The sequence below is a fragment of the Ruditapes philippinarum genome, unplaced genomic scaffold, assembly GCF_026571515.1.
Source record: "Ruditapes philippinarum isolate M1 unplaced genomic scaffold, ASM2657151v2 ctg9544_1_1_1_1, whole genome shotgun sequence".
Taxonomy (NCBI): domain Eukaryota; kingdom Metazoa; phylum Mollusca; class Bivalvia; order Venerida; family Veneridae; genus Ruditapes; species Ruditapes philippinarum.
The window spans coordinates 32,021-52,299 of record NW_026866737.1 but is presented as its reverse complement, the minus strand read 5'-3'; the positions used below and the strand labels follow the sequence as shown (position 1 = coordinate 52,299).

Genomic DNA, 20,279 nt, shown 5'->3' with positions numbered 1-20,279 from the left:
TATAATAACAATATGATATTAAAGTGATTAATTTTAAAGGGACTCCACTGAAGGTGTTTTTTTTACATGATAGGACTGTAGATTTGGGTGCCATTTGACCAGTAAATTATGTCAAAAACTTTAGATTATTCCCCTCACTCCATTTTCATTAAAAAGTCATGCCTCCTGTTTTGTAAAATGACCAAAATGAAAAGCATTTAAATGCCTTTTATTAATACAGACCCTTATCGTTCTATCTAAATCGTATGTATCACAAAATTTTACTATCCAGCAGTGGAGTGCACTCAGAGAGCTGATGTTGATTTGATTGATTCATTTTGTTTTTTAATCAAATCATTTTATTCTATCTGACATTCTATTTTGTTCAGAGCATATCATGAAAACTTTGAAAACTACAAAAAAATGACAGTAAGGTGTTGTCATACTTTTTTTTTGAAATTAGTCGTTTAAGACCTATATTTAATTTTCACAATTACTATTTTACACGAAGACATATTATTTGGACTACCTTTGATATTACCGATACCATCCACATTGCACAACCAAAGTTCGAAATATTTGTTTATGATTATCTTTAAGTGCTACAGGGACATATCTAAGAGACTGCTGGCAGAATATAATACCTACTCTCATTGTGGAAACTCCTTTATAATAATGACGTCGAATAAAAAGTATGCAAACCGATTTAAAATTATCAAATTTCGCGCGACAAACGAAAGTGAAAGTAAAAATTTTATGAATTTCAATTTCATCGACTATATTATCTTGTTTTAAAGGTTTTAGTGTTAGGTAGCACTCCACACTAAATTTCAAGTTTCTGCCGTCAATGTCCTACAAGCAATATGTCTGATAAATCTGATCCCAAACTACACAACCTGGAAAAAGAAAACACATTTTGTTAAGAACATGTCTTAACATTGCAAATCTATAATGAAATCATCCCATGTGCAACAGTCAGACAGTTAAAAAAAATCCTATTCATTCCGTAAAAGCCAAAAATATACAGTGGACCGCAGAGCTCCAGATAGCGTGCGTATAAGCGTAAAATACGCATAGAAAATCTAAAATACGCATCACTTTCAAAATTCATGCGTCACAGTTACGCACAACAAAATGAAAATACGCTCGTATGTCAAAATTTATGCGTAAAAGAATAGAAGTGTAAACATTTGATATGTAGAAAGAAAATGTTTTGAGCATTAAAATACAATATATTTCCATTTTAATGCATTGAAAACTAAAAATTCTGTTGTCAACAACGCATGTTAAAGGAAATACAGAAGGGAGGTAAGTTCAGGTAACTCCCGTAGATCAACCTGTAAAATTATTGATGAAATTTGTGCAAGATAATCATCGTAGGAGTAAACACAGTATTAAGTTTGTTTAGGCATCTATTGACATGCTTATACCTCAATATAAACAAAAATATATTTTAATTTCTTTAACTTTTGTTGTTGGAACAAAATAACATGTTTTTCCCCTGCAGTTTTGTACTCAATATTTTCGTAACCAGTCTACAGTTACGGACAATTTTCTCTCAGACCAATACTTTTTTTTAAGGAAAGATAAAAAAAATCTTGTTTATGTTTCTTTAATTCTAATTTCAACTATAATTGTTCAAACTGGAGTACATGATAAGGTACATGACAACAGAAATAAAGAAAGAAAAATATTGACTCCTAGAAAATAAAATAACTTCAGGGCTTTCACTAGTGGAAGTTTGGGAGTCATTTACTCCTTCATTTTGGCCTGTGACTTCTCAAAATCAATACGTTTCCTTCTTTAACTATATAATGTGACTTCCAATATCAGAGATTTTGAAGTTTTTGACTTCCAAATTTTGAAAATGGAAGCCCTGATAATTTTGCTGTGTATCCTAAAATTGAGTTCCAGTATACTCTGGCAGTCTGACTTTACATGGCATGTTTTGTATTGTTTCACATTAAATCAGTATTTAATTTGTAAAGGTTTTTCTAAAAAAAAGAAAAAAAACAAACAAACAAACAAAAAATCAATAAGTTTAATTTGTATATAAAAAATGCAAAATGTTTTTTTGACAGATTTTACCCCTTATGTTTTTCAGAATTTGCATTTTACCCCTCACTCTAAATTTTGAAGGGTAAAAACCCCTTGGCCAAAAAAATTATCTGGAGCTCTGGGACCGAGACCCAAAACAACATAATTTGTCCCTCTGGCAAAACATACCTGCAAATATATGTGCTACAGAAACTCTGTCACTGCTTTAGTAACTCCCTATCACAGGAACTTGAAATTCTATCAATATTAATGATAATATCCAAAATATACCCCCTATACTGGCATGCGAGCAGTTCCCGTACAAAAATCATAGTAACTTAAACATTATTTTTTATTACGCTCACTCACCAAAATTTGAATGTTACACATCAATATTCGGCTCGTCACACAAATCGTGGAAATTCCATCATGTTCTAAACATAGAATAACCCTTACTTATGAGGCCTCATATGGGGTACCGAAATTATCAATTATTTTGTATAAAGAGAAGTAGTTCCCGTACATAAAATCTAACCCATTATAATTATACAATTTTATTATATCGGACCTATTTTTCATTTACAATTGTTGAACAGACCATTATCTAAGAGATAAATAGATGTAATTCAGGAAATAGAGCGTAGACTAAACGCGGGTATCTATTACCCGGTACCGTAAGCCCAACGCATTCACAAGCAATAGCATGCTTGTATGCATGATATTTTACGCATCAAAGCCATAAAATTATTATATATAGTAATATTGGTCAACATTCTGATATTTAAACAAGTTTTCATCACATTGCCTACTTATTTGTAAACAAGTGGTATTAGTGGAAAACCCTTTAACAAGCCTCACGTGTAAGTATTTTTGCGCATGCGCGCAAGGACGGAATCCCCCAGAGAAAACAAGGTCACGTTTTGACGACGCACAGGTGAAAGTGATTTAAAATGAGACTTTATATACGTACTGCCGAACTGACACTTAGATTTTGTCTCGTTTATGTATCTGCTTGATTTGAAATGAATTTTTAAAGAATGCAAGTAGAAATCAAGCTTTTAAATGAAAAATACGGGTACTGCTTCTGTACGGGAACTGCTCGCATGCCAGTACATTATGTATACTGTATAGGGGGTATATTTTGGATATTAATATTGATAGAATTTCAAGTTCCTGTGCTAAATACTGTATAGGGGGTATATTTTGGATATTATCATTAATATTGATAGAATTTCAAGTTCCTGTGCTCCCTATGCATGCAAAATATCACAAATAAATAGGTGCTTGGCCTTGTAGATATTTTGCTATTGCTGAAAGTTTGTACCCCCTGTAAAATTACTTGTTTTTCACATAGGGACTAGGCACGTTGGGGTGATAGTATACAAAAGTAAAAACTAAAAAAAAAAATAAAAAATCACCTCATGTATAATATATAGTCTATACTGTATAGTTTTTTTTTTAGTTTTTACTTTTGTATACTATCACCCCAACGTGCCTAGTCCCTATGGTATACACGCATATAACAACAACGCTTATAAAATATACTAATTATGCTTTAATTTTTCAAGTAACAAATAATTTCACTATGGTACATGTATATGTTAATTTAAGTGTAAATATTTGACCCTATGCCAAATTTTTATGAAAATAATATTAATATTCCGTATTCTTTTCATATTCGCGAATATGAATTCATATTCGGTATTTAGTCATACCCTTGTAAACGCAGGCTGTCCAGCGTCCTTAAAATTCCTAAAAAATCCTAATTTTTTTCAGTTTGGCTAAAATTCCTAAAAAAATGAAAAATTCAAAGGGAATTCCTAAAAAAGCCCTATTTTTTCACTTAAATTCCTATTTTTTTTTCATCTTTTATGATAAACATATCACGAAACAACCATGTTTCAATCACAACTTAAATTCGAACATAGTCAGTGGAGCTGATGTCATGTCTGACTAAATTGCATAAAGTCCCATGTTGTATTTACTCAACTCCTGCAGAAATGCCATACTTGATTAATTACCAGATGTTATCAGAAAAATAATAAGAAACTGTTTGTTTTAAATAGAACAATGAAAATTGTTTAAAATTGTGATAAAAATTTTTCCAAGGAAGTTACATTTTTATTGGCTACAGTCTCAGTTTTACCATTTACCTCAGTCTTAGGTGTATTTAAAGCAACTGTTTACATTATGAACCACTAAATTTCATCAAACTTTATGTAGGGGTCCTTATTAATAAAATCTTAATTTGTAATCAAGTTATTTTCAAGTGATGACTGTAGAACAGATCTTTGGTAATTGATACCAGCTTGCAGATCTAGACAATTTTCCATTGCTAATTATAAAATGGTAAGGTAAACTGGCAGTAATGATTGGATGCTTTAACCATGTTGCTTCCCAATTAGGGTACTAAGAAGTGAGATATTCAGCTGTCCGTTTTGTACACATTAACATGTACTGAACATATGTTATAACATATAATGCAAGTTTTTTTTAAAATCTGGAAAAAAACTGTTGAAAATCATTCAAAACACTGACACTGTTGTGAAATTTCTACAATTTTAGTAGCCTGATTTTTTTATCTTGAACAAATTCTTCATAGGTGTATACCCTGCTGTTTGAATTAAAGTTTTAATATTCCTGGGAATGATTTGAGTGGGTCATACTGTTTTTATTGTTTTTTTAAATAAGATCAAGACTTGTTGAAAAATGTACCAACCTTAAAATGAATAAATGTTGCTAATAAATGCATTTATAGCTAAAATAAATCTAAAGCATAATTTCCCCTTCCATTTATTATTGGCTAATCATAGCTTAACTAATTGAATATTGGATGTTCTGGGATACTTATAACTTTGAAAATGTTTTCATTCTAGTTATGTATTAATGTAGTTTTTCAGCTCTTTTTAAAGGCAGTGAACCAGTGAATCCATTTCTTCACTGGTGACTATGGAACACTGCAGGTAACACCTTTGCTATAACCAAACTAGAGCATTATTTGTGAGTTGCTTTTGTGTCAAATATCCAAAGTTGAGCCCATACCATGGTCTTGGAGGCCATAATTTAGTTCTGAAATTCCAAATTTTAGCCCTAAAATTTCTTTTATTTACCCTTAAATTCCTAATTTTAGCCCTAATTTTTTTTAAAAATTGCCCTAAAATTTGCCCTAATTTTTTGTCAGAAGGTGCTGGACAGCCTGTAAACGTTTACACGATTGTTAAAAACCGAAACAATACTGTTAAAATGGTGTTACTGTGTATTATACAATACCCAGTGCAAAACAATTACTTACTTTCTACTTTTAATACATGTACCAATAAATAATGTTCAGGGCTCATCGCTAGGGGATTGGCACACATTTTCTGCATGTATCCCCATTTGGCTCTTTTAAAAGATCGAGGGAAAATCCACTTTACCTAAAGAATTATTTAGTCATGTGAGGAGTTAAATTGTTAACACCCTTATTCTGGGCTGCTGACAATCATTGGCCAATCAGAGTGTTGCTTATATGCATGTAGAAGCTTGACAACACTATTGGTCTGAAACATGCTTGTTTATGTGGACAATTATTATGAACAAGGGTGTTGTATATATTAAACACGTTTGTTATTCTCTAATAAATGAAACATCGTACGGTCCATGTTTAACCAAAGGAAAAATTGTATGCTATAGAAGTTTCACACCCTTCAAAAAAGCCATATTTAGCTACGTTTTTTTTATAGACTTGCAAACTCTATCACCTTTCCTTTTACTGAAAATACTTAATAAGTCAATAAAAATTGATAAAAATCATATTATATGTGATAAGTAGGATATATTGATACTAAGACAATGTAGTCGTTTTGTTTAAATGGTAAAAAAATATTGTAAAAGTTTATGAATAAAAACCGAAACAAACACGTTTACACATACATGTACCTGTTGGGGCCTTAGACCTTTTCTGTAGTTACTGTTTTATGTTTGTCTAATGATTTGATTTTTTTTTTTAATTTTTTTTTCATGTTGATTTCTATTTTTTTTTCATCAGTATTTGATGACAAAATTTCAAGAAAACTTTGTTAAGCAGTGTGACAATTTTGTGATGTTTAGAAAAGAAATAACACCTGTTTCTATTAGATTATGTCATATGAATGTTACAACCTAAAGCACTCCAAATATATTGCAAGAAATAACACTTTTCATAAGGTGATTCCAATTGCCTTATTATAAACTCACACATGTCTTTTAGATCATAATTGTTAGTTACTGGTCAAGCTCTAGAACTGTTGCATGGATTTAACTAAAATGGTCCTCGCAAACATTTAAGTTGTTGATTGAAAACTACACATTTGTCTTTAATGTCTTAGGACTTAGATGTAGATATGATCCATAACACTAGCAGCATTACATTTTATGTAAAAATAACTTACTCCCCTTTGTTAACATAGAAAATACTTGCAAAGTGTTTTCTTACATATAATCATTATTATGGAGCACTGAGAATAGTCAAACACTTTGTATGTCTTGCAGCTCTAATTCTTGCTTTTATAATTATGTCTAGGGTTCTCAAACAGAAAAGCATAACAGACTTTTCTACAGCTACAAAGTCAGACAATGGTAACATGAGGGAACAAGGGAAAGAAGAAAAAGGTAAAGATAATTATGTTAGTGAAAATAGTAATTATGTTGACATGAATTAACATTAAACACTATACATATACGGTAATATATAACATAAAAATTTAGCTTCATTTGATGTGATTATTTCCCTGATATTTCATAACCCTCTTTTGTAGTTGTACAAATTAAAAGTTTCAGCAAAAGACCTCAAATGATCCTTCTTTTTTTTTTTAAATAATTCAAGTTGTTGCCTTTTGGTTATGAGATACATTCTGTTTTGGTTTAATTACTGATATATTAAAAACAGCTGTATCTTAACTGTTGCTATGTAAACAGATTGAGAGTTTTACTAATATTCATGAATGATTAATGTTTTAACAATTAATGGCCAACATTTCAAGAAATTTTTAACATGTACACAATTTTAGTGCCATCAAAAATATATTATTCTTAAAGTACAATGTACCTTACCTGAGACTACTTGGCCTTCTCCAGTGTTGGTTTAAGTCTTGCCAGTGACTTTGGATTTGTTCATGCAAGAAAGCTGTACAGCAGACTGGTCAGTGGTTCTACACAGTTCCACTGTCATGTGTAAAAGAATACCATTAGGGATGTATGTCATAATAATCATCATAACATTGTAGGTGTGATTGAAAATCCAACTGAAAAATGTTCTGCAGTAAATTACATGTCTTTATTAGGTACAGAAGTACATTCTTTCTGCCTCCTCCTGTCCCTTGTTTAATAAGGTTTTCAAAACATTCTTTCTGCTTCTGTCTCTATCAGTGGTTTTAGTCAGGTGCCTGTTCATGCTTGAAATAATGCTGTGGGGGGGGGGGCACCTAAGGGCTTCCTGTACGAGTAAAGCTGGAAAGTTGCGTGATGTAAAACCCAACCAAAACACACAAAAAGTATATTTTTAGTAAGTCCATGTTTTATTATGCCACCGCAGCATCTGCGATGCGGTGGCATATAGCGATTCACCTGTGTGTTTGTTTGTGTGTGTGTGTGTTATATAGATTATATAGTGAACTTAAAAAATCTTCTTGTGAAAAACCACTTGTCCAATTTCAACCAAACTTGGAAGGATTGATCCTTGGGTGAAGGGCTTCCAAAGTTGTTCAAAGAATTTCATTCCATGCAGAAATCTGGTTGCCATGGCAACCAAAAGGAATTATAAGAATAAATTAAAAAAATCTTCTTGTAAAGACCCAAAAGGCCTAGAGCTTAGATATTTTGCATAAGGCATTGTCTGGTAGACCTCTACCAAGATTGTTCAAATTATAACCCTGGGGTCAAAATCGGCCCCGCCCCGGGGGTCATTGATTTTCACTAAATGTACATATAGTAAAAACTTAAAATAACTTCTTGTAAAGACCCAAAAGGCCTAGAGCTTAGATATTTTGCATAAGGCATTGTCTGGTAGACCTCTACCAAGATTATTCAAACAATAACCCTGGGGTCAAAATCGGCCCCAACCCGGGGGTCATTGATTTTCATTATATGTACATATAGTAAAAACTTAAAATAACTTCTTGTAAAGACCCAAAAGGCCTAGAGCTTAGATATTTTGCATCAGGCATTGTCTGGTTAGACTCTACTCAGATTGTTCAAATTATAGCCCTGGGGTCAAAATCGGCCCTGCCCCTGGGGTCATTGGTTTTCCTTATATGTATATCGTCACCTTAGTGCAAGAACTCAATATCTGCTTCTTTATCTATATGCAGTTATTGAGTTTTTGCACTAAGGTGACGATATAGAAAAAACTTTATAGTAAAAAAATTTCTTCTAGCAAATGCTAGAGGTTAGATATTTTGCATGAAACATTGTGAAGTGAACTTCTAGCAAGATTGTTCAAATTATAGCCCTGGGGTCAAAATTGCCCCTGCCCCGGGGTCATTGATTTTCAATATATACATATAGTAAAAAATAAAAAAATCTTATTGTCTGAAGGTACAAGGCTTAGAGCTTGAATATTTGTTAAATGATATCATCTATAGGTACTCTACCAAAGTTGTTCAAATTTTGCCTCTTGTGTCAAAATTAGCCCCGCCCCATGGGCCATAGGTTTTCCTTATATGTATATAGTAAAAACTTAAAAAATCACCTTCTCTAAATTTACAAAGGCTAGAGTTAAGATATTTTGCATGAAACATTATGTAGTGAACCTCTAGCAAGATTGTACACATTATAGCCCTGGGGTCAAAAATTGGCCCCACCCCCAGGAGTCATTGATTTTTACTATGTACATATAGTAAAAAAAAAAAAGAAATATTTTTGTGTGAAGGTACAAGGCATAGAGCTTTGATGTTTGCTCTATAATATATTCTATGGGTTCTCTACTAAAGTTGTTTTAATTATGCCCCTAGTGTTAAAATTGGCCCTGCCCAGGGGCAGTGATTCTCATTATGTTCACATAGTAAAAACAGAAAATAAAACAAATCTTTTCTGAATAGGAGAAAGCTACAGCTTAGATATTTGACTTGAAATGTTGTTTGGTGGACCTGTATCAAGATTGTTTTGAATTAAACCCTTGGGTCCAAAATTTTGCCTTGCCCAAGGGGACAGTGACCTACTTTCTTGTCCTTTAATGTACAGCAATGAAATTTTGACCATGTGCACAGTTTTAGTTGTAAAATTGAACTTTGATATCAGGTGAACTAGATTTTGATGATGTGACCTACTTTCTTGTCCTTTGATGTACAGCTATGAAATTTGAACCATGTGTACAGATTAAGATTTTAAGTGAACTTTGATTTCAGCTGACCTAGATTTTGACAAAGTGTCTTACTATGTTGTCCTTTGATGTAGTCATGAAATTTAGGCTGTGTGAAATATGACCTTCACCACCAAATTCACTAGACTCAAGTGCATTGATATATTCCTACTCTGATCTTTTATTGAGTTAACAACAGATTTAACCACTAATCTGATAATAAGAATTAGATAGGTCAGGGATCTATGCATTATGACAATCTTCAAAATTGTATAGAAACAAATAAAATCTGTTCCTACACTACTATTTAGTGTTGTATTAATGCGGTGGCATAGCATTTTTCTCAAATGCAATCTTGTTAAAATATTATATATTTCTATTTTACAGAGGAATTTGAATTCTTTTTTGGTCCAAAGTTTGTATTTAGTCAGTTCCACCCAGCCAAGTTTGTGGTAGAAAAAGTAACTTACAACTGTATGGAACAATACATGCACCATCAAAAAGCAGGTTTGTATAAGATTGAAAAATGTTTCTATGGGTTGGCATAATCCGCATAAGATCATGATGTATCCTAAATGTTTGGGAGACATATTGTTTTTGCCTTAACCATCTATTCGTCCATCTGTCTGTCTGTCCTCATTCAGATTATTGGCACATTTTGCTTTGCTGCACAAAATGGCCGCCAGAGCTAAAAATAGAAAAAAATCATGTCTGGCTTTCACAGGTCAAACTGCTGGTGGAATTTCAATGAAACTTGACAAGAGTGATCAGTACTATCCGTAGTTGTGCACATTGCACGCTGCACAAACTGGCTGCCTGAGCTAAAAGTAGAAAAATCTTGTCCAGCTGTCACAGGTCAAACTAATGATGGGTTTCAATGAAACTTCACAGGAGTGATCAGTACCATCCCTCGTTGTGCATATCACAAGGACGATCAGCTTTGCTGTCCAAAATGACTGACCAAGCTATAAATAGAAAAATCTTGTCAAATTGCTTGCGGTATTTCAATGAAACTTCACAGGAGTGATCAGTAACATCCCTCATTATGCATATGACAAGCACAATCTGCTTTGCTGCACAAAATGGCTGACAGAGCTATAAATAGAAAAATCTTATCCTGTTTTTACAGGTCAAACAGCTGGTGGGATTTCAATTAAACTTCAGGAGTGATCAATTACCATCTCTAGTTGTGTATATAGCCGGCAGGATTTCCACATTACTTTACATGAGTGAACAGTACCCTCCCTAGTTGTATATAATGCTGGCACGTTCACCTGCTGCACAAAATGGCCACCAGATTGATAAATAGAAAAATTCTGTGTTGCTTTCATAGGTCAAACTGCTTGTTGAATTGCTGCCAAACTTCAGGAGTGATCAGTACCTAGTTGTGGGTGATATGTTTTTGTCACAAAAAACCCTTCTAGTAATTATTTTGCATCATATAATATAATGTATTCCTTACAGAATCAGTTTCCTGTTATATTATATTTTGTTTAGTTTAATTGTATAGAAAGCTTATCCTGGAATCAATATGTACTGGTCAAGCAATGAGTGTAAAGTTTCTTACCCAAGGAAACAATTGGCTTGACCATGACGGTGTGCAAACCCACTTGGCTGGCAATTGATGCATTAACCACTCAGCCACAATGCCACTAAATGTATCTTGTTAAATATCTTCTTTGATGTGTTATAAGGTAAATAAAGTTAAATTGCTTTTATGTTCAATTTAAGTTTATGCAAAATTTAACTAAAACATACTTTTTAGTCACCTTTAAGGACGCAGAACGTGAAAGGGCAATTCTGACGGAAACAGACCCCAAAAAACAAAAGAAACTGGGAAGGCAGGTCACACCTTTTGATAAAGCTGTTTGGGGCAGGAAATCTGTAGCAGTTGTAAGAAAAGGAAGCCTGGCAAAGGTTAGTTTTATAGTAAATTCTTTAAGATGTTCCACTCTGAATGATTAAATTCAAAAGTTAAAAAAAAAATTTGTTTTGACTTATTTGATTTTTTTTGGATCGCAGAGAGTTTTTGATTACTATTGATGAGACAGTATGAAGACTTTCCAAATTTATTACTGCATGTTTTCACACAAAGCATAAGAACAGTGAGCTTGCTGTAGAAGGAAATTTCAAGTGAATGAGTAGTTATATCATAAAAACAAAATTGAGCCGTGTCACGACAAAATCATCATAATGGGTTTGCGACCAGCATGGATCCAGACCAGCTTGCGCATCCGCGCAGTCTGATCAGGATCCATGCTGTTCGCTTACAAACCCTATTGCAAGTAGAGAAACTGATAATGAACAGCATGGATCCTGATCAGACTGTGCGGATGCGCAGGCTGGTCTGGATCCATGCTGGTCTCAAACCCAGTATGTTGGTTTTGTCATGACGTGGCTCAAATCTTAAAACATGCTTATAGCAATTCTAATTATATAAATGTATAAGTTTAAGGGTCTAATAGTATGAAAAGAATGATTGTTAACAGTCTTGCATTTCTTGGTTAAGATCTCTAAAGACTAAATCAAATGGGCATTTGCATGAATGATTAAATAATCATGTCATGATATTTGAAAACCTGATTTTGTATGTCTCGGGACACTAAACAGTAAGACAGGTTGTTTACGGTATATGTAGGTTGTTATGAACTAGGTACGTCTATAAGCATATATTTATTTAAATGATAAAGGTATGTTGAACAATCTGCTCTGGACAGTTGCCTGCTGATAGACATATATTTACTCTATGAATTGCTTGGAAAGGATTATGTTGAAAATATTTAAGCTCCTGTAGCGTTTGGACTGTACCTTTATAAAGGGTGATAATTGTTTGATGAAATTGAAGTATATTTAGCTATGGACAATTGTAATTGAATATATGCTGACATTGTCTTGAACAATTTGATTCAAATTATGTAAATTGTAATAACTAGCTTGTCATAATAAATACAGAAATAGTTTGATTTTATAAGTTCATAAGATAGCTAATTAAGTATGCTTAACAATGATGTTATATATTTCAGTATCGACAGAATCCAAAAATGAAAGAGGCCCTTTTTGCAACATACCCGAAAACACTTGTTGAGTCCAGTCCAAGAGATAGACTTTGGGGTATTGGTATGGGGAAAAGCAACCCAAAAGCACAAAACAGAGCTACCTGGCGTGGTAAAAATCTCCTTGGTGACACACTCACTGATGTTCGAAATAAAATGATGGCTGAAGAAGGGTTGGTTCCTGGACCAGGAAGCAATGATCAAGGAGTTGCATGTCAGACTACAGGTACAGAACACAAAGCTTCCTGTGAAGTTAGTGTAAAAGTTGAAGGTAAATCTAATAAAACTCAAACTGACACACAAACACATAGAGAATCTGCTTCCGTTTCACTGAAAAGTAAAGGAGAAACAAAAGATACCCAACCAATATTAATTAACAAATCTGAAATTACTCCAACTAAAGAAAGCAAGAAAAGGTCAAAGGATCGAAAGACACCCTCTAAAGATAAGGAAATAGGTTCATCATCAGATAAACAAACTAAAGCGGGAGATACAGTCTTAGATGATAAAACAAAACATACACCATCAAAGAAAAGGAAAATAACACCTTATGATGTAGAAAAAACATCTAAAAATGAAGGGAAACAAACTCCATCAAGAGGGCATTCATCTTCAAAGAAACGAAAGACTGATGATGAAAATCAAGAGAAACAGTCCCTAGGCAAAAAAGAACACACTCCAGCAAAGAATACAGGAGACTATGTATCATCAAAGAAAAGGAAATTAGAACTTGATAACGAGGAAAAGGAAACTAAAGATAACAAGGATGAAACTCATTTGAGAGAAAAGGTATTACATTCATCTTCTAAGAAAAGGAAAACTTATGTAAGTCTTGAAAAACAATCTAAAGACAGGGACGAACAGAGCCTTTCAAAAAATATAGGAAAACACTCATCCTCAAAGAAACAAGAGAGTGATACACTATCAAAAGAATCAAGGGAACTTACACCATCAAAAGATAATGGAAACCATTCTTCTTCAAAGGAACAAAAGACTGATGAAAAATTGGATAAATTATCTAAGGAAGGAAGGGAACATATGCCATCAAAAGATAAAGGAAAACATTCATCATCAAAGGAACAAAAGACTGATGAAAAATTGAAAAAATCATCCAAGGATAGAAAGGAACATACACCATCAAAAAATAATGGAAACCATTCATCATCAAAGGAGCAAAAGACTCATGAAAAATTGGAAAAATCATCCAAGGATAGAAAGGAACATACACCATCAAAAGATAATGGAAACCATTCATCATCAAAGGAGCAAAAGACTCATGAAAAATTGGAAAAATCATCCAAGGATAGAAAGGAACATACACCATCAAAAGATAATGGAAACCATTCATCATCAAAGGAGCAAAAGACTCATGAAAAGTTGCAAAAATCATCCAAGGATAGAAAGGAACATACACCATCAAAAGATAATGGAAACCATTCATCATCAAAGGAGCAAAAGACTCATGAAAAATTGGATAGATTGTCTGAGGACAAAGAAAAACATACCACATCAAATGATAAAGAAGAACCAACCCCATCAAGTGATAAAGGAAATCCTTCATTAACAAAGGATCAAAAGACTGAAGATGATTCATCATCAAGTGATAAAGGAAATCCTTCATTAACAAAGGATCAAAAGATTGAAGATGATTCATCATCAAGTGATAAAGGAAATCCTTCATTAACAAAGGATCAAAAGACTGAAGATGATTCATCATCAAGTGATAAAGGAAATCCTTCATTAACAAAGGATCAAAAGACTGAAGATGATTCATCATCAAGTGATAAAGGAAATCCTTCATTAACAAAGGATCAAAAGACTGAAGATGATTCATCATCAAGTGAAAAAGGAAATCCTTCATTAACAAAGGATCAAAAGACTGAAGATGATTCATCATCAAGTGATAAAGGAAATCCTTCATTAACAAAGGATCAAAAGGCTGAAGATGATTCATCATCAAAAAATAAAACACTAATATCTGAAGAAATGAGAGAGCAATGTAAGGATGAAGATGCACATTTAACAGAAGAAAATGAACAAAATAAATCTATAGAACACGAGAAAACAATAGAAGATGAATCACAGGAGACATCTTTAAAAGAGATTGAAAGGTCAAATGATGATGTCATTCAATGATCACAGAACCAACAATTCTTGTCCAAGGAAACATAAAATATATCTCACGATGGTCGATTGCGATGTTGGAACTTAAAGATTAAAAAGAAGAAATATCAGATAATTCAGAGAGTAGTAGTACAGTGAAAAACATTTTACTAATTCTGTTAATGTTGTGTTTTTTTTAAAGAAACAAAAATGATAGTATTAATTTAAACAATGCTTTTCCTTAAAATGATTTGAAGGGATATATGAAATGAAGAAAAAACAAATTATATTGAGAATTTAAGATCAATTAAGATTGGTTTGACAAATACGAGGAGTCCTAGATAATAATGGTATGTGGTGACTTGTATTTGTATTGTAATTTTCTGACTTATATTAATTATATTGATTATAGATACATTTAGTTAAGTTGACACATGTTGTAGATTAAAACATTCAGTTGTTGTGATTTTCTTGTATTAATGAAATTCATGTTTTAGATTTAGACTTTTTAGTGTGTTTCATCGGAGAACAAAGTTCTTACAATGTGCTATTGTGACTAATCTCTGTCTGTTGTCTTTTTTTTTTAAAAAAATTTTTTTTCTTTAACAATGGGGAAAAAATCATCAAAAAAAAAACAAAATTTTTTGGGGGGTTCTCCCTTTTGTCAAATTCAAAATTAAATTTTTAAACCAAAGGGGAAATTTTTAATTAGAAAGAATTGGGTAAGAATTTTAAAGGAAAAAAAGTATTTTATTGGGGCAAAAATTTGGAAAATTATTTAAATAAAAGCCTTTAGAACATGATTTTTAAATTTAAAATGGGGGTTTTTTTTTCAAATTTTTTCCATAATCTACCAAAATTATATTAAAATTTTGAGTCATAAAATTTTTTGGGTATTTTCTTTGTTTTTGAAAAAGTGCATTGTATTTTTTTTATTTAAAATCAAAATACCACTTTGTTTACATTTCTTTATACCTTAACAACGCATCATTCGATGTTCAACGCTACTTTTTCAGTTATTGAATATCTAACATGCTCTTAAACCATTATACAATTCAATTTTCAATTTCAATTATAAAAACATTATTGAACATATGTTTGACATTTCTGAAGAATTATGAAATTGTATATCTGAGGAATAATGTGCATTTAAATGAGTTTACTGATGCACTGGTTGTTTAAAATTCTTTAATGTATGTGTAGATCTGTATCTGTATATGTAGATCATTGGTTAGTAATAAACATAATAATTTTTATTTGATGAGTTTTAATCTACAGGTTTTAAAATTTAAGATACATTTTGGATATATTTTAATTTATATCCCGAACACCATCACGTCTTTTATTATAGCCGAGTCCCCATAAAGAAAAAAAATACTATATATCTTCATGATTTTTTAGCTATCTGTCATATTTTCTCATAGTGTTTTGATTTATTGATAGATTGGCCAGATCTTTGATATTTGTAATGAATGTACCTGGATTGACTTACAGTCAATGTCTATGTCACTGAGGTTAAGGTTACAATAAGAAAAGACATTTCCTCATAGAGCTTTTATCATTTATTGACCGATTTCTAGATATTTTGAAGATAGATAACTTTATTAGGACTTTAATTGACCAGACCAAGGCCATGGTTACAGGCTAGAATTGATTTTTCTACTTGTCTGTAGTTGGCCTTGTGTCGAAAACGAGTTAACATTTTTTCCAGCAAGGTTTTATTAAAATAAACAAAAACAAACATTTAAAATTTAAAAAATTTTTTTGCAAATATTTTATATGTTATTGGTTTTTTTACCACACCTACATTTTTATTTATAAATAATCGGAAAAAGCTGGAAGATCGATCTTTGGCAATTTAAAAAATTTTTTAGATTTTGTTTTGAAATGGGAGGGGGCCCCCCGGGGTCATATTTTTGGATCAAAAGCTTCCTGTTTTATTTTTAAAAATGACCGAGGTGATTAAAGAAATCTAAAAAGGGTTTCCGATGCTGCCACACCGCAGGGTGAAGCCAAAAAGCGTGGTTTGAATGCCTTTTAGTTTGTAAAATTATATGAAAACAGCTAAAATACTATTCTTTTAAGTCTGTTTAAAAAGAAAATTTCGTTTTATTATAAGTAATTTAAGTTTAAACTCATAGTAAATGTTAAAAAAATAATCTAACCATTTAAAACAAAAACGATTAAAATTTTAAAGTTTTACCACAATATTTAAAATGTTGTGTCCATTTTTAACCGACATTGATGAATAAACCCGCCATTTTGGGAAGAGCTGGGCCCCAAAAAACAAAAAAGAAGCCTGGGGGGAATTAATAAAACACATTAAATGGGTTATCAAAACGACGAAACAAACCTTTCAAAATAAGATCAATATTTTTAACTTTTAGCGATTGAAAGTTAACGATTATTGTAATTCTAACTATACAATGCTTTAAATAAAAATATTGTAAAGAGACGAATTTTATATTACCTTTATACGGCATACATTTATACATGCTTTGGTTTTTTACCTGTAAATAACAAGTGTAAGCCGATTTAGACTGGTTTTGGCATCGTTGTCCTTTTTAATCATCGCCACAATCTATTCATAAGTGAACATTACGCAAAAGAATCGATTAGTAATTTTCCGTTACGATTGTAGAATGTTGCTATAACAGCGACAGGTAATAGGCTCTTTCAATCGTATTTATCTAGCAATTTTTCAATTAAGTGCCGGCGAGTGACAAAAAGATCTATTATCTGTAAATGCGTTGATCATGTCCAAGTTTATCAACGCAGCTTGCGAAAGTACTACGTGGTACAGGAAATCAGAAAATGGGACGAATGTGTACAGTGAAGTACCATAAATATCATTACAGCAATGTCAAGTAGGAAAGGTTGACATAAATGAAAAATATAAAGACAGAGCAACTTTAATTATTATACAACAAAATAATAAAATTTTTGGTTAAAATTTTTACCCAATCTTTTCACAAAAAACTTTTCATAATTCCGGAAAGTTTTTTTCCTTTAAAAGGCAAAAAAGGTATTCCAATTTTAAAACTTGACCTGGGGCTTTATAAATTTTAAGTCTTGCTTGACTAACCAATCTGGGGTTTGAAGGGTTTTTTTTTTTTAATATAAAAAAAGCAAACGTTTAACACAATTACATTGTACTATGATTATGATTACCTGATATTTGTTGATATTTTTTTTATCTTTTTCTTCTAGATCTATTTATAGAGCAACATTCCTGAAAATAAATGATGATGTGGCAACATTTTATCAAATTACTTTATTATTAGACCGACATTTTTGTGTCCACTGACATTTTTCACCGTAAATAAGTTAATGGCAGTCGTCTGTACAGCCATATAAGAGATGTCATAAAACAGCACCGAGAAAGCAGGTCGATGGTGGCTTTTTGTTTGTCCTCAGTGAGTTCATTAATGGCTTCAAAAGAACATTGTAGCGTTTTATTACCCACCATGGTCATGAAGTGATGATCCCATCCAAGCGATGCTTGTAACATGTAAGCGTTTATTGAATATTGATTTACAATGAACACAAAATATATCCGAATCGAAAGCGTTGCCAAGCTCCAGTGTACGGAAGTGACTCTAACCTAGGCACATATCATTTCCATTGTTGATTATTTGTTAGTTCAAAAAATAGTAACATAGAAACACTAAAACGTTTACAGAACAATGTCACTAGCCCTTTGGCATGAAACAGTAGCGTTTTAACGAGTTTAAATTTAATGTCAATCGATGCAAACCTTAGAGGATTTCTCCCACATTACATCTAAAATCACAAAGAAATCTTCTACATACATATTAGTTTTATTACACATCAAAAGAGAGAATATGCCTGATGGCATAACGCACGATTGCTATTTTGTGCGTTACCCGTGGGAACAAAAAGTGAACTTTTCCACCGATTATTGCAAAACATCGCAAATGAAGTGCACACTTCATTTTAAAAACATTTTATATTATATTTTTATGATTACGAAAATAAATGAACATATAGGTACATATTATGTAACTTTTGTGGACCATGTTTACTGGTGTTTAAAAAACGTTATACATTTTTCAAAATCGTTTTTCTATTTATGTTTAAATACCGATTTTGTTGACCTAGTCACCTATAAAGCGAGTATTTGTTTTAAAAGTACGTTGCTGCAACAGTTACATAAGGTACCACGGTGCTTTATCACTATTAACTCTCGTGAAAGATAAATTGTCAAGCCGTTGACGATATCGGCGGAAAGTGATGCGGGAACCAGTTAATTATTACCCACATCCTCTCCGACCTCATCTTCAGTAAATAAAGTTATCAGAAAACTTGTTATGGACTATCAGACAAGTGCGAGTTAGCTCACAAACCAACTTCTTTCGTTATGTAACGGAGGGATGGTTAATCTATTTCTAAATTTGTGTTACAACAGGCAGAATTGGTACATTGATTTTCTATAAATGCAAAAAAAAAATCATATATTCGTTATATATCAAATTGATGAACATATTAAGTGTTTTTCATTTAACTGATAATTTAATACAGATTGTGATTTTTAAGGTGTTGTAAAAAATTTGATTGCAAAGATTACAAACGTCAGTTGATTTTGCACAAGCAGTTTTTGAAGAAGTTTGAACAACCCTTTCACAGGGTCATTTTTCTGAAGATAGCCTGCTATTGTAGAATAACAGTTTATTCAAAATGACGAAAAACAAACACATTACTGTTTATAATGGGAATTTCGAGATATGATAATTAAGAAAAATAGAGGATTAACATTTGCTGAAAATTTCTTTTTTTAATTTTCTGGAACGTTGGGTAAATTTCTACTACGTGTGCTCGCAATAAAGGATACCAGTTGAATTAAATAAGCGTGCAATAACGCATACAGAGATCGGAAATAACATGTAGGTGCTTATGCTCGTAATATAAGCCACTGACTCGCAATAAATGATACAGTGATTGATAAAGTGATTTCGTTAAGCATACAAAATTGAACCGAACATTTTGATGTTCTTTCTATCGATAGAAAAAACAAAATGCCTAGGAATGATTCGCTTTGATTATATATGATTAAAATCGTGTTTGCAATTTACTTTAATTTTGAACGTACTCAAATGACATATAAATGTTTGAATTAAGAAGCACAATATATACTTGTTACATGAAAAAAAAACTATTTTTATTTTATTTTTAAGTTCCGATTTTAAAGTATATATACGTTTTTAATATATGTAGAAATTCGAGCAATATTAGGAGATTTTGGGGGGTTTTTTTTACGAATATATCAATTTATCTATTGGAAGGCAGTGGTCAATTGTATTTCACGGAAGTAAACATTGTAATACCTATATTCATAACACATTCGCAGAAATCTTCATCAATATACTCTAGACAACTTTTACTTTTCTAAACTCTTTGATGAACTGGATTTTGATTATCCCTGTTCTACTTTTTATTCTATTTTGAATAATAACAAAACGTTAATTGCAAATTCTTGTTGCGTATAACGTTGTGATAACTTTCAGTTTATTTCGTTATTTATCAATTAATCATTAATCTTTGATAACAGATGGACACAAAATTGTCAATAAATGCATCTCTTTTTCTCTTTGCGCTGTGGGACGCTGTACCACGCTGGGAATGTCAGTCAATTGCAAGAATGATTATCGTGGAGTGGAATTTCGATGCTGGATTTTGATTTAGTCATGAAATATTGACGTTTTACTTAAAATTTGATATAAAGCAATATATAAGGTTTATGGGAAAAGGTGAAAACAAACATTTAAAAAATA

General features: G+C 32.0%; 1 protein-coding gene across 1 annotated transcript; it reads left to right on the top strand.

Moving 5' to 3' along the window:
• Positions 1–513: 513 nt before the first annotated feature.
• LOC132733543 (protein starmaker-like) lies at positions 514–15,080 on the top strand. The gene is made up of 5 exons (XM_060720201.1): positions 514–671; positions 6,557–6,645; positions 9,719–9,838; positions 11,097–11,248; positions 12,355–15,080. Exons 1-5 carry the CDS (start codon positions 565–567, stop codon positions 14,518–14,520), a joined length of 2,634 nt encoding a protein of 877 aa, XP_060576184.1. The 5' UTR covers positions 514–564; the 3' UTR covers positions 14,521–15,080.
• Positions 15,081–20,279: the final 5,199 nt, after the last annotated feature.